At 40.8% G+C, this 27,519-nt stretch overlaps 1 protein-coding gene across 2 annotated transcripts in view; it reads left to right on the forward strand.

The window, feature by feature from the left end:
- The window catches only part of LOC126259052 (centrosomal protein of 112 kDa-like), a 166,976-nt gene that overhangs the window by 102,678 nt on the left and 36,779 nt on the right, over positions 1-27,519 (forward strand). The window contains exons 6-9 of one of the 2 annotated variants that reach the window (XM_049955692.1): positions 4,921-5,075; positions 21,202-21,268; positions 21,437-21,483; positions 21,592-21,678. In XM_049955692.1, coding sequence (XP_049811649.1) covers positions 4,921-5,075; positions 21,202-21,268; positions 21,437-21,483; positions 21,592-21,678 — 356 coding nt within the window. Of the gene's footprint in view, positions 1-4,917; positions 5,076-21,201; positions 21,269-21,436; positions 21,484-21,591; positions 21,679-27,519 lie in introns of both variants that reach the window. The other variant, XM_049955691.1, reaches the window with a different exon arrangement.

Below are 27,519 nucleotides of genomic sequence, written 5' to 3' on the forward strand. Positions count from 1 at the left end.
TATATATATATATATATATACAGGGTGTTTCAAAAATGACCGGTATATTTGAAACGGCAATACAAACTAAACGAGCAGCAATAGAAATACACCGTTTGTTGCAATATGCTTGGGACAACAGTACATTTTCAGGCAGACAAACTTTCGAAATTACAGTAGTCACAATTTTCAACAACAGATGGCGCTGCGGTCTGGGAAACTCTATAGTAAGATATTTTCCACATATCCACCATGCGTAGCAATAATATGGCGTAGTCTCTGAATGAAATTACCCGAAACCTTTGACAACGTGTCTGGCGGAATGGCTTCACATGCAGATGAGATGTACTGCTTCAGCTGTTCAATTGTTTCTGGATTCTGGCGGTACACCTGGTTTTTCAAGTGTCCCCACAGAAAGAAGTCACAGGGGTTCATGTCTGGCGAATAGGGAGGCCAATCCACGCCGCCTCCTGTATGTTTCGGATAGCCCAAAGCAATCACACAATCATCGAAATATTCATTCAGAAAATTAAAGACGTCGGCCGTGCGATGTGGCTGGGCACCATCTTGCATAAACCACGAGGTGTTCACAGTGTCGTCTAAGGCGGTTTGTACCGCCACAAATTCACGAAGAATGTCCAGATAGCGTGATGCAGTAATCATTTCGGATCTGAAAAATGGGCCAATGATTCCTTTGGAAGACATGGCGGCCCAGACCAGTACTTTTTGAGGATGCAGGGACGATGGGACTGCAACATGGGGCTTTTCGGTTCCCCATATGCGCCAGTTCTGTTTATTGACGAAGCCGTCCAGGTAAAAATAAGCTTCGTCAGTAAACCAAATGCTGCCCACATGCATATCGCCGTCATCAATCCTGTGCACTATATCGTTAGCGAATGTCTCTCGTGCAGCAATGGTAGCCGCGCTGAGGGGTTGCCGCGTTTGAATTTTGTATGGACAGAGGTGTAAACTCTGGCGCATGAGACGATACGTGGACGTTGGCGTCATTTGGACTGCAGCTGCAACACGGTGAACGGAAACCCGAGGCCGCTGTTGGATCACCTGCTGCACTAGCTGCGCGTTGCCCTCTGTGGTTGCCGTACGCGGTCGCCCTACCTTTCCAGCACGTTTATCCGTCACGTTCCCAGTCCGTTGAAATTTTTCAAACAGATCCTTTATTGTATAGCTTTTCGGACCTTAGGTTACATTAAACCTCCGTTGAAAACTTCGTCTTGTTGCAACAACACTGTGTTCTAGGCGGTGGAATTCCAACACCAGAAAAATCCTCTGTTCTAAGGAATAAACCATGTTGTCTACAGCACACTTGCACGTTGTGAACAGCACACGCTTACAGCAGAAAGACAACGTACAGAATGGCGCACCCACAGACTGCGTTGTCTTCTATATCTTTCACATCACTTGCAGCGCCATCTGTTGTTGAAAATTGTAACTACTGTAATTTCGAAAGTTTGTCCGCCTGAAAATGTACTGTTGTCCCAAGCATATTGCAACAAACGGTGTATTTCTATCGCTGCTCGTTTAGTTTTTATTGCCGTTTCAAATATACCGGTCATTTTTTAAACACCCTGTGTGTATATATATATATAACAGAGGGAAACATTCCACGTGGAAAAAATATATATTTGTCTTTAAATATGTCTGCTTGTGCCTGTATGTGTGGATGGATATGTGTGTGTGTGCGAGTGTATACCTGTCCTTTTTTCCCCCTAAGGTAAGTCTTTCCGCTCCCGGGATTGGAATGACTCCTTACCCTCTCCCTTAAAACCCACATCCTTTCGTCTTTCCCTCTCCTTCCCTCTTTCCTGATGAGGCAACAGTTTGTTGCGAAAGCTTGAATTTTGTGTGTATATTTGTGTTTGTTTGTGTGTCTATCGACCTGCCAGCGCTTTTGTTTGGTAAGTCTCATCATCTTTCTTTTTAGATATATTTTTTCCACGTGGAATGTTTCCCTCTGTTATATATATATATATATATATATATATATATATATATATATATATATATATATATATATATACAGGGTGTTTCAAAAATGACCGGTATATTTGAAACGGCAATACAAACTAAACGAGCAGCAATAGAAATACACCGTTTGTTGCAATATGCTTGGGACAACAGTACATTTTCAGGCAGACAAACTTTCGAAATTACAGTAGTCACAATTTTCAACAACAGATGGCGCTGCGGTCTGGGAAACTCTATAGTAAGATATTTTCCACATATCCACCATGCGTAGCAATAATATGGCGTAGTCTCTGAATGAAATTACCCGAAACCTTTGACAACGTGTCTGGCGGAATGGCTTCACATGCAGATGAGATGTACTGCTTCAGCTGTTCAATTGTTTCTGGATTCTGGCGGTACACCTGGTTTTTCAAGTGTCCCCACAGAAAGAAGTCACAGGGGTTCATGTCTGGCGAATAGGGAGGCCAATCCACGCCGCCTCCTGTATGTTTCGGATAGCCCAAAGCAATCACACAATCATCGAAATATTCATTCAGAAAATTAAAGACGTCGGCCGTGCGATGTGGCTGGGCACCATCTTGCATAAACCACGAGGTGTTCACAGTGTCGTCTAAGGCGGTTTGTACCGCCACAAATTCACGAAGAATGTCCAGATAGCGTGATGCAGTAATCATTTCGGATCTGAAAAATGGGCCAATGATTCCTTTGGAAGACATGGCGGCCCAGACCAGTACTTTTTGAGGATGCAGGGACGATGGGACTGCAACATGGGGCTTTTCGGTTCCCCATATGCGCCAGTTCTGTTTATTGACGAAGCCGTCCAGGTAAAAATAAGCTTCGTCAGTAAACCAAATGCTGCCCACATGCATATCGCCGTCATCAATCCTGTGCACTATATCGTTAGCGAATGTCTCTCGTGCAGCAATGGTAGCCGCGCTGAGGGGTTGCCGCGTTTGAATTTTGTATGGACAGAGGTGTAAACTCTGGCGCATGAGACGATACGTGGACGTTGGCGTCATTTGGACTGCAGCTGCAACACGGTGAACGGAAACCCGAGGCCGCTGTTGGATCACCTGCTGCACTAGCTGCGCGTTGCCCTCTGTGGTTGCCGTACGCGGTCGCCCTACCTTTCCAGCACGTTTATCCGTCACGTTCCCAGTCCGTTGAAATTTTTCAAACAGATCCTTTATTGTATAGCTTTTCGGACCTTAGGTTACATTAAACCTCCGTTGAAAACTTCGTCTTGTTGCAACAACACTGTGTTCTAGGCGGTGGAATTCCAACACCAGAAAAATCCTCTGTTCTAAGGAATAAACCATGTTGTCTACAGCACACTTGCACGTTGTGAACAGCACACGCTTACAGCAGAAAGACAACGTACAGAATGGCGCACCCACAGACTGCGTTGTCTTCTATATCTTTCACATCACTTGCAGCGCCATCTGTTGTTGAAAATTGTAACTACTGTAATTTCGAAAGTTTGTCCGCCTGAAAATGTACTGTTGTCCCAAGCATATTGCAACAAACGGTGTATTTCTATCGCTGCTCGTTTAGTTTTTATTGCCGTTTCAAATATACCGGTCATTTTTTAAACACCCTGTGTGTATATATATATATAACAGAGGGAAACATTCCACGTGGAAAAAATATATATTTGTCTTTAAATATGTCTGCTTGTGCCTGTATGTGTGGATGGATATGTGTGTGTGTGCGAGTGTATACCTGTCCTTTTTTCCCCCTAAGGTAAGTCTTTCCGCTCCCGGGATTGGAATGACTCCTTACCCTCTCCCTTAAAACCCACATCCTTTCGTCTTTCCCTCTCCTTCCCTCTTTCCTGATGAGGCAACAGTTTGTTGCGAAAGCTTGAATTTTGTGTGTATATTTGTGTTTGTTTGTGTGTCTATCGACCTGCCAGCGCTTTTGTTTGGTAAGTCTCATTATATATATATATATATATATATATATATATATATATATATGACACACACAGGGTTATTACAAATGATTGAAGCGATTTCACAGCTCTACAATTACTTTATTATTTGAGATATTTTCACAATGCTTTGCACACACATACAAAAACTCAAAAAGTTTTTTTAGGCATTCATAAATGTTCGATAATCAAGTTCCTCCCACACTCGGCGCAGCATGTCCCCATCAATGAGTTCGAAAGCATCATTGATGCGAGCTCGCAGTTCTGGCACGTTTCTTGGTAGAGGAGGTTTAAACACTGAATCTTTCACATAACCCCACAGAAAGAAATCGCATGGGGTTAAGTCGGGAGAGCGTGGAGGCCATGACATGAATTGCTGATCATGATATCCACCACGACCGATCCATCGGTTTTGCAATCTCCTGTTTAAGAAATGCCGAACATCATGATGGAGGTGCGGTGGAGCACCATCCTGTTGAAAGATGAAGTCAGCGCTTTCGGTCTTCAGTTGTGGCATGAGCCAATTTCCGCGGGCTACGCGTGAAACTTGCCCGCATGCGTTCAACTGTTTCTTCGCTCACTGCAGGCAGACCCGTTGATTTCCCCTTACAGAGGCATCCAGAAGCTTTAAACTGCACATACCATCGCCGAATGGAGTTAGCAGTTGGTGGATCTTTGTTGAACTTCGTCCTGAAGTGTCGTTGCACTGTTATGACTGACTGATGCGAGTGCATTTCAAGCACGACATACGCTTTCTCGGCTCCTGTCGCCATTTTGTCTCACTGCGCTCTCGAGTGCTCTGGCGGCAGAAACCTGAAGTGCGGCTTCAGCTGAACAAAACTTCGAGTTTTTCTACGTATCTGTAGTGTGTCGTGACCATATGTCAATGAATGGAGCTACAGTGAATTTATGAAATCTCTTCAATCATTTGTAATAGCCCTATATGCTTTTAAACTGATTCCTGATATTATCTGTAAGTAACAACAGGTATTTTATTTTGTTGCATATGAATGGTATAGCAGAAAAGGAAATTACACATGGAAAAGAAGAGCTCTTGAATGTAAATACACAAAGGGAGAAAAGAGGTCTGCTGCAATCAATAGAGAATATGCCTGAGCATTGTACTCTTACAAGTCTGTCAGAACAATCACTCAATGAGGAGCAACAAGTAATGGTGGTAAGTATATCATCAACTGAGAGAGAGAGAGAGAGAGAGAGAGAGAGAGAGAGAGAGAGAGAAACAGTTATAAAGTTCCTTATGCATCAAGACAATACTATCTCGTGGTACAAATATTGTATATAGTGGATTATTTATGTTACAGAAAGCATAGAATCTCATTTGCATTTATTATGTATTTCTTAAAAAGCAATTTGAAGAAAGACAGCTACTATCAGCTGCTGAGAAGACACACACAGCAGGAATACAGCAGTGAGCTCAGTGTTCATAGTGACATGCTCTAGAGCACAATAGTATGCACTGTTCTAAAAATATTTTCATGAATACAATTACATTAACGTTTTAACTATGACTGACCAGATGAGGTTTGAATGTCAAATACCGTATTTGTTTGCTATGAATAGTCTCACTGCTTCAGCATTCTACTTCCAGAATAATGTTGGTCAAATTCTTTATTTGTTTTTACATGGTATCTGAAGCGACAGTATAAATAATGTATACTACAACTGAATTACCTCCCATCCTACCACGCCTCTGTGATGTATGTTTCATTTTATCAAATTAAAACATCTCAAATGGTACGATTTTCTTATCTGTTTCTTACACTCAGTGAAGATGTATGTTATGTATGTATGTATGCACGCACGCACGCACGCACGCATGCGTGTTTCACTAGAATATTTCCCTGTTACACTGATGCTCTACATAAAAATTAAAGAATTTGGGAGACCATGAATAGGTGAACAGCGAAACCGAACAAGGGTGACAATGAAGTCTACTAAAGTCAGTATTTGTTAGATGGCCGATAATACAAATCATGGACAGCTGCAGGGCAGAAGGAAACGAGGGGAAGAATTGTCCCCCCTTCCCTTCCTCCCCCCTTCCCTTCCTCCCCCCTTCCCTTCCTCCCCCCTTCCCTTCCTCCCCCCTTCCCTTCCTCCCCCCTTCCCTTCCTCCCCCCTTCCCTTCCTCCCCCCTTCCCTTCCTCCCCCCCTTCCCTTCCTCCCCCCCTTCCCTTCCTCACCCCCTTCCCTTCCTCACCCCCTTCCCTTCCTCACCCCCTTCCCTTCCTCACCCCCTTCCCTTCCTCACCCCCTTCCCTTCCTCCCCCCCTCCCTTCCTCCCCCCTCCCTTCCTCCCCCCCTCCCTTCCTCCCCCCTTCCCTTCCTCCCCCCTTCCCTTCCTCCCCCCTTCCCTTCCTCCCCCCTTCCCTTCCTCCCCCCTTCCCTTCCTCCCCCCCTTCCCTTCCTCCCCCCCTTCCCTTCCTCCCCCCCTTCCCTTCCTCCCCCCCTTCCCTTCCTCCCCCCCTTCCCTTTCTCCCCCCTTCCCTTTCTCCCCCCTTCCCTTTCTCCCCCCTTCCCTTTCTCCCCCCTTCCCTTTCTCCCCCCTTCCCTTTCTCCCCCCCTTCCCTTTCTCCCCCCCTTCCCTTTCTCCCCCCCTTCCCTTTCTCCCCTCCCCCCTTCCTCCCCCCCTTCCTCCCCCCCTTCCTCCCCTCCCCCCTTCCTCCCCCCTTCCCCCTTCCTCCCCCTTCCCCCCTTCCCCCCTTCCTCCCCTCCCCCTCCCGTTCCTCCCCCTTCCCTTCCTCCCCCCTTCCCTTCCCTTCCCCCCCCTTCCCTTCCCTTCCCCTTCCCCTTTCCCTTCCCTTCCCTTCCCTTCCCCTTCCCCTTTCCCTTTCCCTTTCCCTTTCCCTTTCCCTTTCCCTTCCCCATTCTACACACACACACTCTCACTCTCTCTCTCTCTCTCTCTCTCTCTCTCTCTCTCTCTCTCTCTCTCTGGAAGAGCCACTCTGAAGAGAGCCATTGACTGATAGAGTAGGAGACACTATTGGAGGTGTACTTGCCTTCAAAAGACAGGAGTCTCAGTTCAGTCTGGTGTACAGCCTTAAGTTTGCACAGATAACAAAACCATAAAAAATGAACACAGTTTAATTTCTGTTTGAAATTATATTAAAAAGAACATTAAAAACTGTGAAACTGCATTAGAAATGTTTGAAAACTACTACATAAAGTATCCATGTAGTGTTGCTAAACGAATTACTGTTTACATTCATTTGTGCTTGGATATGGAAAGAAATTACTGTGAATAATAGTACAAGATAGCTATGAACAGTGTAGCAGAAGTTAAACTCACTCTTGAAGCGTTTGCAACATTGTACTGTAATCAAGTCAGTGCAAGATGATCCCTGACTGTTTGCAGCACTGTTGCCAGCTTTCAGCTGCATAGTGCTAATGGTTGCAGACACAAATAATAGTGGACTATATAGCTGCAACAACACTGAAGTGTTACCATAAAGACATTTATGAAATCACATCACATGAGTGAGTGGTTGAGAAGGGCACATGGAGCTGCTGTGCCTAGCGCACTATAACTGTCGGATATCTTTCTATGTCAACTTGCTACAGACAAGCTGTTTGGATTAACTTCATGATTATATTGTGCATGAATTTTAAATTTTCTGCAAGTCAGTGTCCACACACCCTTCATCCTCCTCCTCCTCCTCCTCCTCTTACTTATTTTTCTAAGAAAAAGTAGTTGGGTTCTATCTTATAGCCTAATCTTTTGGCGAGCATAGTTGCTCTAGTTGGTTGATGATGCAAGAACTGGTGTAACTGAAGATAATAGCTCCTAGTACTATAAAGTCCTCAATGCTAGACATAGTGCAACAACAAAGTACAAAAGTTTATGTATCCACATTTAAGTAAACTACATAACACCAGTACAATATTGCTAGCAACAGCAATAGAACACAGTCTGAGGAATGGCACATGCTACTTTGCGCTTGCGTGGGTGAGAACTCGGGTAGATAACATGGTGAATGTTATGCCATGTGCACAAGTTGTAGGCTGCCTGCGGTGGCCGCCCCGTGCAGATGCTGTTTGTGGAATATTTGAGTGCAGTGCACCAGCGGCATGCTGCCAGGTGCGTATCCAGATACAATGTACAAGGTTATAGGACCCCCCCTGCCACATTGGGGAAAGGGTGTTAAACCAATGTGGGAATCAGGGCGACTTAAGACACATCAATGGCCTCTGCAGTGGGTGATGGGAAAGGGATTCTTGATCAGAACTGGTGAGTAGGGATGGAAGCAGCGTGATCATGGTGGTCCGCCCTCTCACCCCACTCCCCTACTGCGCATTTGCGAAGTACCAGCGACAAGGGCACTGGTAGCTTTGTAACATAAAGGCCCTCGACTTGGTAGTACTGCAATGATGGTGAAGGTGCCTGGCAAATGGGCTGGTGGTGAAGAACCAGATAGTGCTGGCCCAGCAATTGGCAGAAATACTGGTGGCAGTGAAGTATCACGGGATTGTGTGGCAGCATGTGTTGGGGTGCTGGACCCCAGAGGAAAAACAGAATGTGGTGACATCCACAAGGAGGTCAGGTCCACACCACGGCAGGCACACACCGCGCGCTGAGGGAGGAGGAAAAGGAGGTGGCGGCGGACCCGCATCCCGCACTATGGCACAAGGATGCAGCTGATCGTGATGGTGCACCACCAGTCCCCCTGGTGCATACCATACAGGGGCGGCGGCTGCTGCTGTAGACCATGGCCGGAATAAATTTGTCAGTTGCTTAACCCCCAAGCCCAGACAATGGAGCCAGGAGCGGACTGCAGTGAGGACATTGGTGGAGTGATATGTGCAGATGCAGGAGGGTACGCAGATGGCGACCCTGGAGCATCTCTTCTGGACTCAAAGTCCCCACCGACATGAACCTATAAGAGACCAAGAACAACATTGAGGTATCTTCCAAGAGTCCACAGTATACTTCTTGATTTGAACCTTAATTGTGGGGCAAGCCATTCTATCCCACCATTAGATTGGGGGTGAGCTGGAAGAGCAGTCGTGTGGCAAATGCATAAGATCTGAAACATGAACTGTGAGCCATTATGTCACAAATTTTGAGAGGGCCTCAACCGTTAACATTCAAGGACAGCAAATAAAGTAAAGAAGTTGTGAGAAAACAACCAAACCCAGTAAGAACTTAGGAAGGGATCTACAAAATCAACATGGACATGTTCCCACAGACATCGCTGTGCAAGCTGTGGTGAGAGGGTCGCTGCAACGCTGCCTGGTGTGTAGCACACTGAGAACAGACTGTGACAAGACATCCAATGTCACTGATGATGCCAAATCAAAACACATATCAGTGGACCAATGACTTGGTACAAGATATCCCCAGGTCTGGCTGAAGCACATTCCACCGTAGGGCAGCTGAGACTACAACCTTGGTTGAGAGCTCTTCTATAGCTAAGAGAACACCACCACCATCAGACATTGAATAATGGTGATGGAGGGCAAAATAGTTAAACAAAGGATCAGAAGGCCTGCCCGACCAAGCTGAATGAGGTGAACAACTTGTCACGAAACCACATCAGCAGCAACAGCAGCTGCGATCTGGGAGCCTGTAATAGGAGATTCTGGGTACAGAAATGTGGCTTTTGGCTGTGTAAGCAGTAGCAGCGAGCAGCTAGATGCTACAGGGTACAATGGTATCTAGTATTGCCCCAGTTCAGAAATATCGTAGAGCCAGGGCTGATGTGCAGAGCAGTCTGTGTTGTAGCAGGGAAGTGGGTAGTCTTCACGTTACCCGTGTTTACATTTAGTGCTTTTGCTGTTTCCTCTTCGTTAACTGCTCTCACGTCAGATGAAAACAAAACAGATTTCTGTGGCCAGTAGCTATCAAGTGAATTAAAATACATTCACATAATTACGGAAGGCAAAAATTTGTTAGTTTCAGATTTTATTTTATTTCCACTTTTCTGATGGTCAAGCATTAATCGCCTTGCTGAACAATGAAGCTATTTTTGTCGGTTTGCTAAAGAAATTTCCATTTATTAATCTTTACTGCTGAGGCAATATTTGATACAAAGTGTTTAACTCCACACTATTGGCTAGTTTCAACTGTTTGCTGCCTTTCAAGTGCATGTTTTCATCTTCTAACAAGTATGGCATTATGCCATAATAAAGAACCAAACATGAGATAAAACAGTACTGTACTACAAGAAAATTTACATCCCGAAAATCACATTGAAAAGGTTAATATCAGGTCGAGGCCTACTTCTTTGGGAATTCAGACATGTGAATGTGCACTTTTAATGTGCGCTTGTTATCTGGAACTCCCTGCCAACTACTGAAACGAACCTATTTCTAAATGCCGTGGGAAAATATTGTGAATGGTGGTTTGAAAAGCGTTACTTTCAAAGTAAATTTTCTATGTACGATGAATTTCTTAACTCGCAGAGAGTTTGACTCTCATTTAAAAATCAACTCTTTGATGTCGAGCCATTTAGAAGAATTTTGAGCCCACAAGATCAGACATTTGTGTCTTTATTAAAAATTTTACTGGCTCATTTGTGTGATATATCATAAAGTGTAATACGCGCATAAAAGACCAACATTATATGTGAAAGCCTAGCTTCTCTTGCGGCGTCTTAACCTTAGACACCAATATTATACGTGAAAGCTTTGCTTTACTTGTAGCAATACTATGTATATTAATTTAAACCATTAACTGTTGCTGTTTGTGTGTTCATGCTACTTAAGTGATGTTGCTATTGGCTGACTACATCATGTGTCCTATGCTCTGAATATCCATTGTCATCGGCTGGCGAGATCACGTGACATGAGCTAAGACTGGCTTACAAAAAAACTTTTTACTTCAAATATCATATGTCAAAGCTTAGCTTTTCTTGTAGCTGTACTGAAGATATATTAATTTAAACCATTAACTTTTCCTAGTTGTGCTTTTGCGCTACTTAACAATGACATTACAATTGTCGGACTGCATCGTGTGTCCCGTGCTCTGAATATCTGCTGTTGTTGGCAGGTCAGATCACGTGACATGTACTATGGCTGATAAAAGCAGTCACAATCTTGATTTCAGTGCTTCGGAAGCTACCGTATTGCATTTGGTGGAATTTCTATTTATACTTTCGTTATGAGAAACGTGCAGCGTAAATGTTGCCGCACACAAAGATCTTCCAAAGACGCGCTGTTTTTCGTTTCCTAAATGCCAGGAAGATCTATCCTGGTGTATAAAACCTTCACCATTCAAAGAATTGGTAAGTTGTGTGCAGCTCAATGGGAAAGTGTATTGTCTCTTAACATAGAAAAATTGTAGTTCCATCAGGGATATAGACTATTTTCACCCAGGAAAAAGTGAATTTTTAACTGGGAAATTAGAATTCCCTCCCCCCCCCCTCCCCCCCCCCTTGTGCGCATTTACACCCTGCATACAATATATAGGTACCTTAGAAATAACAATTCTGATATGACCATTGGTACTGAAGTGACTGGGGTCTCTTGAGGTGGCAGTGTGAGTAATTATACTGACTGAACTAACAATGTTACTACTGGCATTACTTGTACTATTGCAGCTGCTGCCAATAATAATAATAATAATAATTGTGTTGTTGTTGTTGTTGTTGTTGTGACAATAGTAACAATAATAAGTGGCAAATATAAGAAGAATTTATAGGTTTGCAAAATATGTTTTTTGATACATCAAGTACTGGGAAATGAGGAAGATGAGGTTGGAAAGATGGATGTACAAGGGTAATTGAACAACAACTTACACATTTTGTTGCTGCTGCTGCTGCTGCTGCTGCTGGTTCTTCTTGAGGGGAGATTTGAGCACAGTCTCCATGGACATGAGAATCAACAGAACAACCGAATAGACAAAGCATGTGGAAGTGAGCAAAACAAACAAAGAAAGGTTACAATAAACAGTAGAATACAATCTGAGGACAGACAGCTTCCGCGTTATCCTTATATAGAGCAGAGCTCCAATGTGCGGCATGGTAGGTACCGTCCCATCTGCCTAAGTTGCTGGTGGCCAGCCCGCACAGATGCTGTTGCGGTATATTTGAGTGTAGTTTGCCATCAGCCTGGTGCCATTGCACGTATCCAGATGTGATGTGAAGGGTTCAATAGGAAAATGTTCCCCTGCAGAGCAGTAACTCTGTATTTGCTCCTGCAGTGAAAACCATGCCTCATTCCACAGCTGAAGGTGATTCAATTTGTAGGGGGAAACAACTGCATTGATGTTCCTGAGAAATGAAGTTGTCTTTGGCCTTGTTAATGACAGATGCTCTCTCCATGTCTAGTATCAGCTCCAGTAAAGTATTTTTTCTCCAAGTATTTCACAACTTCAATTGCTTCTGGCTAAAGAAATACTTCCACTCATCATTCCATATACTATTTTATGAGAATGGCTGCAAATATTTTGCATGATCCCTCCTCCACTCTCCCCACCCCCCACCCCAAAAAACAAAAAACAAAAAAATAAAGAAAGGTATTACAGTGGGCAAAATAAGACAAGGGTGTACTCACACTCGTATATCTCGGCATCTCCGATTTCAAAACAAATATCGTATGCCACATGGTGAGATGCAAATTTGAGTGGATATTACAATCACAGGAGGTTCCCCTTGGTCTAGAGGTAGCGTCTTTGATTCATAATCAAAACATCTTCGGTCCCAGGTTCGATCCCCGCTACTGCCTAAATTTTGATAAATAATCGGCATTGGCGGCCGAAGACTTCCGGCATAAGAAGTAAGCCTCATTCTGCCAACGGCCTTGTCAAAGAGGGCGGAGGAGTGGATAGAGGTTCAGGGCACTCTCTTGTCCTAGGAGTGGGAAATTGCCCCTAAAGGCGGAAGAATCAGCAATGATCAACGACATGAGGATGCAGGAGGCAATGGAAACCACTGCATTAAAGACACGTAACGTGTATCCACAGGACATGTGGCCTGTATTTGAAGAAGTGTCATGATGATCTCTCCATTGGCAAAAGATTCCGGAATAGTCCCCCATTCGGATCTCCGGGAGGGGACTGCCAAGGGGGAGGTTACCATGAGAAAAAGATTGAATAATCAACGAAGGATAACGTTCTACGAGTCGGGGCGTGGAATGTCAGAAGCTTGAACGTGGTAGGGAAACTAGAAAATCTGAAAAGGGAAATGCAAAGGCTCAATCTAGATATAGTAGGGGTCAGTGAAGTGAAATGGAAGGAAGACAAGGATTTCTGGTCAGATGAGTATCGGGTAATATCAACAGCAGCAGAAAATGGTATGACAGGTGTAGGAATCGTTAAGAATAGGAAGGTAGGGCAGAGGGTGTGTTACTGTGAACAGTTCAGTGACCGGGTTGTTCTAATCAGAATCGACAGCAGACCAACACCGACAATGATAGTTCAGGTATACATGCCGACGTCGCAAGCTGAAGATAAACAGATAGAGAAAGTGTATGAGGATATTGAAAAGGTAATGCAGTATGTAAAGGGGGACGAAAATCTAATAGTCATGGGCGACTGGAATGCAGTTGCAGGGAAAGGAGTAGAAGAAAAGGTTACAGGAGAATATGGGCTTGGGACAAGGAGTGAAAGAGGAGAAAGACTAATTGAGTTCTGTAACAAGTTTCAGCTAGTAATAGCGAATACCCTGTTCAAGAATCACAAGAGGAGGAGGTATACTTGGAAAAGGCCAGGAGATAAGGGAAGATTTCAATTAGATTACATCACGGTCAGACAGAGATTCCGAAATCAGATACTGGATTGTAAGGCGTACCCAGGAGCAGATAGACTCAGATCACAATATAGTAGTGATGAACAGTAGGCTGAAGTTCAAGACATTAGTCAGGAAGAATCAATATGCAAAGAAGTGGGATACGGAAGTACTAAGGAATGACGAGATACGTTTGAAGTTCTCTAACGCTATAGATACAGCAATAAGGAATAGCGCAGTAGGCAGTACAGTTGAAGAGGAATGGACATCTCTAAAAAGGGCCATCACAGAAGTTGGGAAGGAAAACATAGGTACAAAGAAGGTAGCTGCGAAGAAACCATGGGTAACAGAAGAAATACTTCAGTTGATTGATGAAAGGAGGAAGTACAAACATGTTCCGGGAAAATCAGGAATACAGAAATACAAGTCGCTGAGGAATGAAATAAATAGGAAGTGCAGGGAAGCTAAGACGAAATGGCTGCAGGAAAAATGTGATTCCGAAGACGACAAGAGCTGACAAGTGCGAGAATTATCGCACAATCAGCTTAATAGCTCATGCACCAAAGCTGCTTACAAGAATAATATACAGAAGAATGGAAAAGAAAATTGAGAATGCGCTAGGTGACGATCAGTTTGGCTTTAGGAAAAGTAAAGGGACGAGAGAGGCAATTCTGATGTTACGGCTAATAATGGAAGCAAGGCTAAAGAAAAATCAAGACACTTTCATAGGATTTGTCGACCTGGAAAAAGCGTTCGACAATATAAAATGGTGCAAGCTGTTCGAGATTCTGAAAAAAGTAGGGGTAAGCTATAGGGAGAGACGGGCCATGTACAGTATGTACAACAACCAAGAGGGAATGATAAGAGTGGATGATCAAGAACGAAGTGCTCGTATTAAGAAGGGTGTAAGACAAGGCTGTAGCCTTTCGCCCCTACTCTTCAATCTGTACATCGAGGAAGCAATGATGGAAATAAAAGAAAGGTTCAGGAGTGGAATTAAAATACAAGGTGAAAGGATATCAATGATACGATTCGCTGATGACATTGCTATCCTGAGTGAAAGTGAAGAAGAATTAAATGATCTGCTGAACGGAATGAACAGTCTAATGAGTACACAGTATGGTTTGAGAGTAAATCGGAGAAAGACGAAGGCAATGAGAAGTAGTAGAACTGAGAACAGCGAGAAACTTAACATCAGGATTGATGGTCACGAAGTCAATGAAGTTAAGGAATTCTGCTACCTAGGCAGTAAAATAACCAATGACGGACGGAGCAAGGAGGACATCAAAAGCAGACTCGCTATGGCAAAAAATGCATTTCTGGCCAAGAGAAGTCTACTAATATCAAATACCGGCCTTAATTTGAGGAAGAAATTTCTGAGGATGTACGTCTGGAGTAAAGCATTGTATGGTAGTGAAACATGGACTGTGGGAAAACCGGAACAGAAGAGAATCGAAGCATTTGAGATGTGGTGCTATAGACGAATGTTGAAAATTAGGTGGACTGATAAGGTAAGGAATGAGGAGGTTCTACGCAGAATCGGAGAGGAAAGGAATATGTGGAAAAGACTGATAAGGAGAAGGGACAGGATGATAGGACATCTGCTAAGACATGAGGGAATGACTTCCATGGTACTAGAGGGAGCTGTAGAGGGCAAAAACTGTAGAGGAAGACAGAGATTGGAATACGTCAAGCAAATAATTGAGGATGTAGGTTGCAGGTGCTACTCTGAGATGAAGAGGTTGGCACAGGAGAGGAATTCATGGCGGTCCACATCAAACCAGTCAGTAGACTGATGACAAAAAAAAAAAAAAAAAATTAAAATCACTGCAATGTTTCTCTATTTTGACCTTCATCTATTTTCTCATGTTCAGAAGTTTTATGCTGACAGAAAAATATTTGCAATTTTAGAAGATTTTCTCAATGCACCATCTGAAATACAACCTCAAATGCACAATTGTACAGCGTCATCAGGAAGCATTAGTGTACCATTTAGCTCCCTAAAATGGAGATGGAAAATATTGACCGAAAACTGTGATCTACCTATACACTGAAAGTATCAGTTTGAATTACTGCTGTCAATTCAGTTAAAATTTTAGCTGAAAATGTTTAAAAATGAAGACTAACCACAAACCTTCGTAGGAGTTAGCACCCTGTCAGAAATGGAGATTTTAATTTATTTGTTGAAAGCAAGATTTTTTTTCATAAAGTGGGACTTGTTAAAAAGATTGCCAGTAGCAAAACTTCTTATGCCAGTTTCAGTGTAACCAATAGTAGCTTCTAAGAGAAACATTGGGGTGATTGTGGCATCTGGTATTACCTCACATTTGAGGACAGCTGCACAATAGTAGTTGGAAGGAAGCAGTAATAAACGGTATCTATCAGTGTTATGGAATACATGCAACAAGACTTTACCCAGCAACTTACTCTGTTGGGAGAACACACAATATAGTTTACTTTCTGAGTTCTGTGCTAAGTGTATTTTAAATTTTAGGAGGGCAGCTTTTTGTGTTGTAATGACACTCTCTCAGTTGCCTGTAAAGAGAGAAGTGTAATGTCAATTCAAGTTGTATTATATTAGATCCACTTTGATACATTAATGACATTAATTTATCTGTCTGTCTTGAGTATCCGTGTCCTTTATGTAAGTTCCAACCATGTACATCCTACCTGTTCATTTAGCCTTGTTTTCGTGTATTTGTAGAATTATTTAATTTTTACAACATATGATTCATTATCATCATGCGTTAACCCTTTAGACCTGTTGAAAACTAAAGCTTATTTTCTCTATTCTCCCTGGTTTGTGCACTCTGCGGAAACCGCCCAGGTTTGTACTTGGAGATTGATTTTGGCAAAAGCTCATTGCTGATCCACTGTGTAAGAGATCTCCTGTTTTGTTGATATTCAAAGAATTTGTCACCAAGCTGTAAATGTTGTGTGTCTGCCATATGTCTTCATTTTCTTCCTTCCATATTTGGCAGTGGGTACATATACGTGACTGATTTAAATACTGACAGTCAATAAAACTGATATGCCTTGGTCCAATCCTTTATTTTATTGGGTACAGTTACCGCTGGGTGCCCTCTAGGGCTGGTACTCTTTTATAATCGCATCAGGCAACTGCTAACTTATAAACTCTTCCATCACCAGTTGGAGGTGATGTGGAACTTGATATTGTTTCTTGCACATTGGCTGTTCGTTCCGTGGGAATTCTATGCTTTGTATTATTGGAGGCAATGATTCAGGAGGGTGAAACAAGTCCGTATATTCCTCTAGCAACTTCTCTATTTCCTCCCTATCACTTCTCTGTAAAGGTAACATTTTCTCCTGCAGACTGGCTAAATTTGCAGACTGTCTTGGCTTAGAGTACTCCATATTTAATTCTCTATCCAAATATTCCTCCTCCATTACCTCTAGGTAGACTAGTATCGTATTTCATAATAGTTCTACCTCTACTGAACTGAAACTATCCATTGCACATATGATGCATTACAGTGCACAAAACATTGCAATTTGTCCAGTTCCTCACAGTCCACCAAGTATTTCACTTGCGATAAAATACTGCGTGGCAAATCTACTCCTGTGTGTACTCGGACTAGTTTTACTGTACCCTGTAGTATTTTATCTTGCAATTCAATTCCAAAAGACTGTGTGTATAGTTTAGGTGGCTTCTTCAGACTTAGACGTGCCTTGCAGTGCTTTCTGTGTTCTTGGCAGTAGAACCTAAACAGAATGATGTACCATCCATCTGTCCTACGGACCATTCCATATTGACTTTAGCGTGATCTTTACTCAGGAAACATTGAGTATAACATCATAGCCGTGGCTGACATTAAGTACTTCCATGCAAGCCTGTGGCTCCGTGTCGAGTAAAAACTTATGTACTCTTCGTTTCACAAAGTTGGTTATGTGGTAGTCTGCCAGTGATTCCACACATGGATTTTCTATGCTTAAATTTACTGAAGCTGCACAGTGGCCCACTTCTATTTAATGCCAGAGTGTGAATTACACTAGCCTGTGCTTGTGAAAATCTTTGCCGACTTTCCCACCCCTCATGTCCAACCTGTTTACAGTTGCCACACAGATTTCCTGCAGTATGCTGAATTTGATGAGCCTGACCATACCAATAACATATGATTTGTATATTAAATACTATCCATATTTCTCCAAGGCAGGTCACTGCATCTGTTTCTGCCAGTGCAGTTGCCACTGCATTGTTCTATGATTTCTAAAACTGTGCTTGTACCTTAGGGGAATTTGAGATGGCAAACTCTGCAGGAATTCATCCAGTGCATTATGTTCTGCCTCATGTAGAATAGCTTTATTAGTGGTTTATTTTTTGTAAGGTCTTAGGTATTAATATTTAGATTCATAATTCTGTCCACAAAATTTTCTATGGACTTTCTCTGTCTCTGAGAAGTACTATTTAGCTATTTGCAATAGTACTTAGACTTATTTTTGCTCCAGCAGTGTTCCAAAAACCCTTTTACAGCTGAAATGTTTGTTAGTGCAACATGCAAATACGATTCATACAGAGCTGCTAAAGCAGAGTTACTAAATACAGCCTTCTGAAATTCCTTCACCAAAGAAGATGAAGTAGATGTACCAGAATTCGAATCGTGAACAGCTGCCAGCATGAGTAACTTAGAAGTTGATGTCCTCGGAGTAGTGAATCACTTAATAAAAGCATTCAGACTGTATACCAGTTAGGTTCCTTTCAGAGTATGCTGATAAAATAGCTCCATACTTAACAATCATATACAATAGATCACACAATGAAAGATCCATAGCCAAAGACTGCAAAGTTACACAGGTCACACAAGTAATCAAGAAAGGCATTAGGAGTAATCCACCAAATGACAGGCCCATATCATTAATGTTGATATGCAGCAGGATTTTGGAATGGTCTGTTGACACACGGTCAACATGGATTTAGAAAACATTGTACTTGTGAAACATGACTAGCTCTTTACTCACACGAAGTGTTGAGTGCTATTGAAAATGGATTTCTGATTGATTCCTTATTTCTAGATTTTCAGAACGGTTTGGACACCGTACCTCACAAGTGATTTATAATCAAATTACGTGTTTATGGAAAGTTGTGAGTGATTTCTGGTGTTCCTGTAGGTAGTGTTATAGGCCCTATGCTGTTCCTTATCTACATAAACAACTTAGGAAAGAAATCTGAGCAGCCTTCTTAGGTTGTTTGCAGATGATGCAGTCATTTATTGTCTATTAAAGTCATCAGAAGACCAAAACCAGTTAGAAAACAATTTAGAAAAGATATCCATATGGTGCAAAAAATCGGCAGTTGAGCCTAAATAATGAAAAATGTGAGGTCATCCACACGAGTGCTAAAGGAATTGCTTCAACTTTGGTTACACGATAAAGCAATCAAATTTAAAGGCCATAAATACAACTAAATACGTAGAAATTAAAATTACAGACAACTTAAATTGCAAAAATGCACAGAAAATGTTGAGGAAGGTGACTCAGAGTATGCATTTTATTGGCAGAACACAAGAAGATGCAACAGATTTAAAGAGACTGCCTGCACTGCTGTTATCCGTTGTTATGGAATAGAGCTGCTCCGTGTGGGACCGTTACCAGATAGGATTTATGGAATACGTCTACAAATTTCAAAGAAGGGCAGCACGTTTTGTATTATCACGAAATAGGGAAGAGAATGTCACTGGGATGGACATCATTAAAACAAAGGTGTTTCCCGTTGCAGTGGGATCTTCTCATGAGATTTCAGACACCAGCTTTCTCCACCGAATGCAAAAATATTTTGTTGATGCTGACCTATATAGGAAGAAACGATCATCATAGGGAAATTGGAGCTTGCACGTAAAGATATAGGTTCTTATTTTTTCCACGAATGATAGAGAATTATTGAGAAGGTGGTTCGTTAAATCCTCTGCCAGGCACTTAAGAGTGATTTGCTGAGTATCCGTGTAGATATATATGTAGACGGGATATTATCAGCACTGTATTGTGCATCCAGTGGATTCTGCAAAAGGTAGTTGTCATCCTTGTGTTTGCATTTATTCTTGCATACTACCTTGACATCCTATTCCTGAAGCTTCAATACCCATGATACTGAGAGTCTTGATGGATCCTTATCGTTTGATAGTATAAAGACTAGTGAGTCAGTAGTGAGTGGTCTGCTCTGTAAATAGGATTGGAACTTAGTGATTGCCCAAACAACTGCAAGACACACATTCTCAGTCATAGAGTTGTTCTTCTCTGACTTGGAGAATACTGTGGAGACATAAGCTGATGCTGACCGAGTGGAAGGCAGCATGTCATTTGAAGTCTATGCTGTGAGTTGCACGTCGTGCAGTGTGGAGCAGCGGTTGGTGCTACTAGCTAGTACGCTGTGTGCTGCCAGTTCAGATCCAGTCACTAGCGAATATTTGTTATTTAGTGTTTACAGAGACACGAATTATATTAAATACATGTATTTGAAATGCAAAATACCAATTTTTATGCTGTAAATGAAATTTTAAGTAATCTTGGATTATTGGGGTTTAAAAAAATTGAAATACAATTTCTTAATGAATACATAAGCTGTTCAGAACCTGTAGCTTATGGCATCAGAACTTCAGAAAGGGACAAAGGCACCTACTATGGATGTCTTCTGCCAGAAGTAATGAGAATGCTGAGCAGGTTGCAATTGGGTAAACCTGTGAATTGTGGTGTGTTTATAACAGTTATTGAAGAAAGACTTCATAGGCATCTTGGAAAAATTCAATAAATTAGAAGAACCAGAAAAAAAGGCATATTGGCACCCATACCTTATCCTTTTTTGAATTGAAGTGGGTGCCGAAGGCTATCTGAGAATACGTTAAACAACTGTTAATTTCAGAAGTGCAGAAGATCAGACAAGAAGAAGTACATGGGAAGAACTTGGAACATTTTGATAACACGGAGGTTGACACTCTTTATGTGTTTGTTGACGGCTCTGATACTTCTGTAGCCAGAGGTATTGCCAACACTACAATAGATCTGTAAACACTACAATATTTAAAAAGTTCTGTTCTGTTCTGTTGAACAACTATTTTTCTTTTGTGGAATAATAAGGCCACTTAGGCAGAATATGAGATGAAGTATTTGAACAATTATTGGTGCTAAAATTGGTGAATAAATAGGATGAAAATGTTCACTGGCTAGAGATATTTTATTTCAATAAACATATTTTGAAAATATGTATTGTGCATTTTGTATTTAAATATTTTTATTTAAAACCATTTTGTATTTACATTTGAAACTAAAAAAATAACATTTTGTGTTTAAATACTTTTAATAAACTATTTTTGCCCATCTATGAGTATTTAATGTTTCTAGAAGGTTCTCAAAACCTTGTTTGTAATATTTGCATATTCTGGAATATTCGATGTTTGTATAAATAGCAGCACCGTTCATCCAGGAGGCAGTTCTGTTCCATCTGTATGTTGATGTACATACTACACCTACTTTGGTGCTAAGTGTTGTACTTGATTAAAGACCCAGCTTTTGGGCATGAATTTGATTGTGGTTACTATTTGATGATATTATAAGAGCCAAAAATTTTCTGTATTTTTTGCTAAATGATGTTGTATATGTTTTATCCAGGATGAAGCTAAGGAGTTGGGTCTTGGAGTTAACAGAGGAACCAAAAGAGGTCAAAGAGGGGCCAAAGGTTAGCATAAGTTCATAAGCAGTTATAAGTTGTTTTTACACACACACACACACACACACACACACACACACACACACACACACAGAGAGAGAGAGAGAGAGAGAGAGAGAGAGAGAGAGAGAGAGAGAGAGAGAGAGAGAATCACTTTAAAAATGTTTGTATTTTCAGGATCAAAGAAGGAACGAGTTGCATCACAGAAACAAGAAGCAAAAAAGGTAATACATGCCTCTTGTTTAATAAAAAAATATATATTGCAATTGCCTGTAAGTAATACTTACTTGGGGTGTGATGTTAAAAAAGTAATGTTTTTCTTTTCCCAACAGATGAAGTCATCAGATGAGACAAACGATGATCCTTTACAAAATATAAAAAATGAATCAGTGGACACAAGTACTTCGAATACCAGGAAGGTTTGTGGCATTGCTTCAGAGACATGACAACATTCACACTTTTCCTCAAATTACATTTTTGGAACAGGATATAACAAATTTTGCTATGCAGCTAGCATACCTAAAAGAAATGAAACATAAAATGGGCAAAACATCAAATAGTAGAGATTAAAATTACTCTAGTGAAAGCATTAAAAATGGTCAAAAACAAAATTTCATTGAGAAAACTACAAAAGTGCGAGAAGACAGAATTTCTGACGAATACCTTCAGGAGGTGAAGTTCTAAGTAAAGCAATAGAAAAATGCTGATGAAGAAGAAACATAATACTTGCATTTGAAAGTACAAGAAACTGTCCAAGCCTTCAGAACTGATTGTTCCCTTCGCGAAGGAGAAAAGAGGAGTAGCGTGGGGAAACTAGAGGAGAGGCAGGTTACTCAACCCCTGGGATGAGGGGGGGGGGGGGGGGGGGAAATCCCTGCGGTCTGGTGAGTCCCTGAGTGGCCTGCCTCACCTTTCTGATTTGTGTGTTTTAAAAAGTTGAAATGACCATCCCTCAAACTATTTGATGTACACACAGTAAATTTGTGCTTGCTCTCTTATTTGGTTTCTTACCAGCATGAAGTAAGACGTGTTGTTTTGACCATATTCCTAAAAATGCTAAATTTTTCCACACTGGAACCTCTTTTTTTTTATTTCCAAATTTCAAATATGGAGTTGCTTTAATACATATTTCATGTACTATTTGTTACTACATATGCTAAATTTCATGTGGTATTTCAGTGGGATCATATTAACATAATTATTTTGTAATGTGCTTTGTTAGCTGATCATAGCTTGTAGGCTGGTTCATAAAACCGCAGTTAAAATGAAATTAATGTGTGTTCATTAACAACACTTAAGCTTATCATTTTGTCATATATGTGACATAAAAATCTAAGGAATATTTGATTATATATTTCATCATAAATAATCATCTACAGTTTCCCATCACCAGCAGGGTCTACTTTGAACACCAGCCTGTCTCTTTTCTCAGTCAGTTCAGCCCTCCCCTTTCTTCCGAATACTTTCTTCCACCCTTTCTAGGCACTTGTCCCTTGCCGTCCCCTTTGGCTCTTGCCCTCCAGCTCAGTCTTGCACATCTTCTTAACCATCCTCATCTCATCCGTTTTCTTCCTATGCCTGTACCATTTTAGTCTTTTTTTCTTCTTGTAGGGATTCCTTGTATGTCAACTCCATTATTACCCTGTCTTTTCTCATCTTTCCTTTTTTTGTTACAGCTATCAGACTTGTCAAAAATATATTTTTTATTTCAATATCACTTTTAATTTAGTTGTTGTAAAATATATAAGTATTAATGAAAAAGGAAAAAAATATATAGCCCTTCTATTGGCCATATAATTCACTTCATAAGCAAGAAAACATTAAGATACAATTAGCCAAACCCTGCTGCCGTTAGGAGGGAGCAGATTGCTGTGCGTGAATGTGTAGTACTTATATACCTCATAAAATATGTGGACTTCACGAGTCATCTATGACCTTTATCAGACAGGTGTAGGTTTTTACATGGAATGCAATAGTTTTCAGTTGAGTTAGAGGAAATTATTATTAAACATCACTGTACTCCATTACTTAGTTTGTAAAATGAGATTTTGAAAAGTGTTTTTTAACACTTTTCTTTTAATATTGTGTAATTTAAAATATTTTATATTATTCTGTCCTTACAGAATATTTTTTTTTTATCTGGATTTATCACTTTCGTTGTTGTGATATCTTTCAGTGACTTTCTCAAAAGGAATTCCAAGGGTGTAAAATCAAAATTCGGGTGGAATTCTTTTAAAAAAGGATCATAGTGGATGGTTGATATTAGGAATGTAAATTCTTTGATGATTCACCTAAACTTTAATATGGTACAATGAATTAAAATCTGCACTTCGAGCAGACTGAAATTGTCCAGAGAAAGGAAACATGAACTCTTTAATAACTGAAAGCAAAGAATCAGAATTTGATGGAAATGTGCAACCAAGTTATAGCATGTCTGAGGACACTGCGTTTATTTGCATTGAAGAAAGTCTGAATTCGTTAAATGATTGTCGGCTTCAGTAAGCATATTCCCAATGATTAAAAAAATGTAACTGCTCACAGTATGACAAAGATAAAGTTGAAAAAATTAAATGAAACATTATTTTAGAGAGAAACAACTGAAAATAAAACAGTGATATAATATGTGGGTGTCACACAAGCAGAAATGATTTATCATTTCACAAACAAGTTTTTGACAACATACTTACTTCTTAAAACAGATTTTTTAAATTTAGTATCATCGTCATAATCTTCCTTCCAAGGATTAGACTTGCCTGTTCCAGGCAAGTTGCAGTACTTGGAGCTGAAAGCCTCATCTTGTGACTTAACCCACACAGTACTTGTGATTTATTGGCAAACTCACAAACAGCTTCATATAGCGAAGTGGATCAACTGGAAACAGCTGGAAAAATCTTTAAAATTTGGTTAAGGGGAATTCAGCATTTTTGGGAATGTGGTTAAGGATGACATATTTTTGAAGCTTCCTCCATAAAAAATACCACAGATCTTGACACAGTGGGGCGGCTTGCATGCCTAAACTGTATGAAGATCTCTCCAGCTGTGGACTACCCACTAAGATAATGTCATCAGGAAAAACAAATCTATAGGTCAGGGCATAAAATGTTACATCCCTTAATCGGGCATGTAGGTTACAGAAATTTGAATGGGAAAGGGATAGGTTGAAGTTACATATAATTGGAGTTAGTGAAGTGTGGTTGCTGGAAGAACAGGATTTCTGTTCAGGTGAGTACAGGATTATCAGTACAAAATCAAACGGGGTATTGCTGGAATAAGTCTAATAATGAGCAAGAAAACATGAATGCAACTAAGCTACTATAAACAGTACAGTGAATGGGTCATCAAAGGCAAAGGTAGATGCAAAGTATTGACCCAAAATCAAGAGAATGGAAAAATGTGTTATAAAATAAAAGAAATTATTTCTTCCATTAAGGAAGACTAATTTCTCGTTGAGAGTACTAACCCAGGTGGTAACCATCTACTGTTGTCAGCAAAGTCTGCACCAGTGGATTCTGGGGAGCTCACACCAAGATGCAAGAGATTAAAAGTAAAAAAGTGTTATACTTTCCTACCTTCAACGTTAACCCACTCTCCACAGCAGGAAAACTGCAACACCTTACAGATACCATGGCCAAACAAAAACTTGTTAAACAAGTTTACACACAAATGAAGCAGAATTAGATTGGAAGGAAAAGCCAGCCAAGAGAATAATGAAGAATGTACCTCACCTCGGCACAGGTTTTATAATCAGTAACCAAATACTGGGAGTCATCACTGACTTCAGTTGCAAGAACAAAAGTTTTTCCACACTTATTTTAGGGAAGCAAATAAAATATACACAGTGAATAACACACATGACCCCGCAAATGAGACTAACAGAACAGAGAAAATACAAGACTTTCAGGAATGTATGTAGGAGAGACTACCCAGGATTTCAACCAAGAATTTTGCTATACTTGGAGACTTAAATGCTCAACTTGGAAAGAATAAGAATTCAAGATCATCATTGGGAACTATCCATCCAACAACAAGACTAATCAGAATGGTGAAAATCTGGTGGAAATGTTTTAAGAGTTTTGATCTGATAATGAAATCAGGAGCATTTACATCTTCTAAGAAAACAGAAAACATGGGTCTCTCCCAATTCTGTACTAGGAGAGTTCCAGGTTAATCATGTAATGATCCCAAGACATACAGAGAAGGAAATCCAAAATTTCAATGTCCTTGGGGGGTGCAAACTTAGATTTAGATAGCTTCCTTTCGAAAATTAAGGTCAAAATTCTACCAGTAGCACAGCTAACTTAACCATGAAAAAGGAATAAATAACCAGTGAAACGGTAACATTCTATGAGTTAGCAAATGTGGAATGTTTGAAGTTTATACATGGTAGGAAAGGTAGAAAATCTCAAAAGGGAAATGTAAACGCTCAGGCGTAATATGGGAGGGGATCAGTGAAGTGAAACGAAAAGGAGATGATGATTGATGAAATTCTGTGTGGGCTTCTGGCCACATCGAACGGTTTAAAATCCATAAGATATTGGCAAACTACTTCTCGGCCATGTCCAGACTTCTTAGATCACATCATCAGTATCCATGACCCTATCAAGTTCACGCTGGAGGTAGAGATAGGTGGTGCCAGGCTGTTCATTGACGTCATCATCCACTGTAAAACAAATGGGTGTCGAAACCACAGTATTATCTGAAACCCTACCTACATGGATAGGCATCTACATGCTACCAGCTACTGTCACCAAGTCCAGAAACAGTCTGTTCTTGGGGCCATGGTACATCAGGCAGAAGCCCTTGCAGACACGGAAAACCTTCCAATAGAACTGAGCCGCATACTGCAAGTTCTCAAAGAAAACTGCTACAAAAACCAACAGCCATTTAACAGAAAACTTACAAGCAAAAGGCCCATGAGGAAGACACAAGAAATTTGCATTTTTCCCATTGTGTGTCACAGTAACTGGAAAAATTATCTATTCCTAAACAGGCATAAAGTCGATTCTGTCTTCAGGCCCCACGAAAAAATTCAATAACTCATGCAGTTTGTGAAAATTACATAAGTGTCAGAACACCAGGAATATACAGAATACCATCAGTTGTGGACAATATTCTGTTGGACAGACTGTGTGCTCTATTGAACAGCACTGTATAGGACATGTTTTTCTGCCTATGGTATCCCTAGAAATCAGCAGTATCAGAGCATACTCTGCAAAATGGATGCCAAGTTGCATTTGATGAAACATCTATTATTAAATGAACAAATGGTTTCTGGGATAGCATAATAAAAGAAGTGATTGTGATAAAAATTTCTGAAACACACTCAATAAAGATGGCGTTCTCCAATTAAGCACAGCTCTGGCTACTGGAGGACTGAAGCAGCTGCCGATGATTAATTTTATATGGTCATTCCATTTTAAATCACCCCAAATGCCTACTCCTAGACATTTTATGGAATTAACTGCTTCCAGTTCCTGACCTGCTATATTGTAGCTAAATGATAAAGGATCTTACTTTCTATGTATTCGCAGCACATTACACTTGTCTACATGAGATACAATTGAATTACTTTATACGGCATTCGGCTGGGCACCAGTAATGTTAAAGGTAGTAGCACAGCTATATAATGATGGCAGCAGTAATCACATGACAGTTATCACTTCAGTCGTCCACGAGTACTCAGTTGAATGATCATGGATTTTAAACCACTTGGTGCCGCTGAAAGTGAGAGAGAATTTTATCTGTGTATGTCACTAGGAAACCATGCATTCGAAGATAAGGATTTCTGTTCAAATCATATTGGGGAATATAAACAGCGGTAGAAAATGGTATAACAGTAGTACAGTACATTATGAATATGAATGTAGGGCAGAGAGTTGAGTTAGTATGGACAGTTCAGTGATAGCATTGCTATCACCAGAATATAGAGAGAACCAGTGCAAGCAATATTTCTTGTACACATGCTGACAACACAAGCATGAGATGAAGAGATAATGCATGGGTACTGAACAGGTAATTCACTATGTAAAGGGATATGATAGTTTAATTATCATTGGGGGTTGGAATGTGGTGATAGGGGATGGAATAGGTGACAGTCTTGTGGGAGAATGTGGGCTTAGAATAGGAATAAGAAATGAGAAAAAATAATTGAATTCTGCAATAAATTTCAGTGGTAATAGTGAATACTCTTTCAAGAATTGCAAGAGCAAGAGATATATTTGGGATAGGCCTTGAGATATGGGAGATTCCAGCTGAATTAC

Source organism: Schistocerca nitens, chromosome 1 (genome assembly GCF_023898315.1).
Source record: "Schistocerca nitens isolate TAMUIC-IGC-003100 chromosome 1, iqSchNite1.1, whole genome shotgun sequence".
Taxonomy (NCBI): Eukaryota; Metazoa; Arthropoda; class Insecta; order Orthoptera; family Acrididae; genus Schistocerca; species Schistocerca nitens.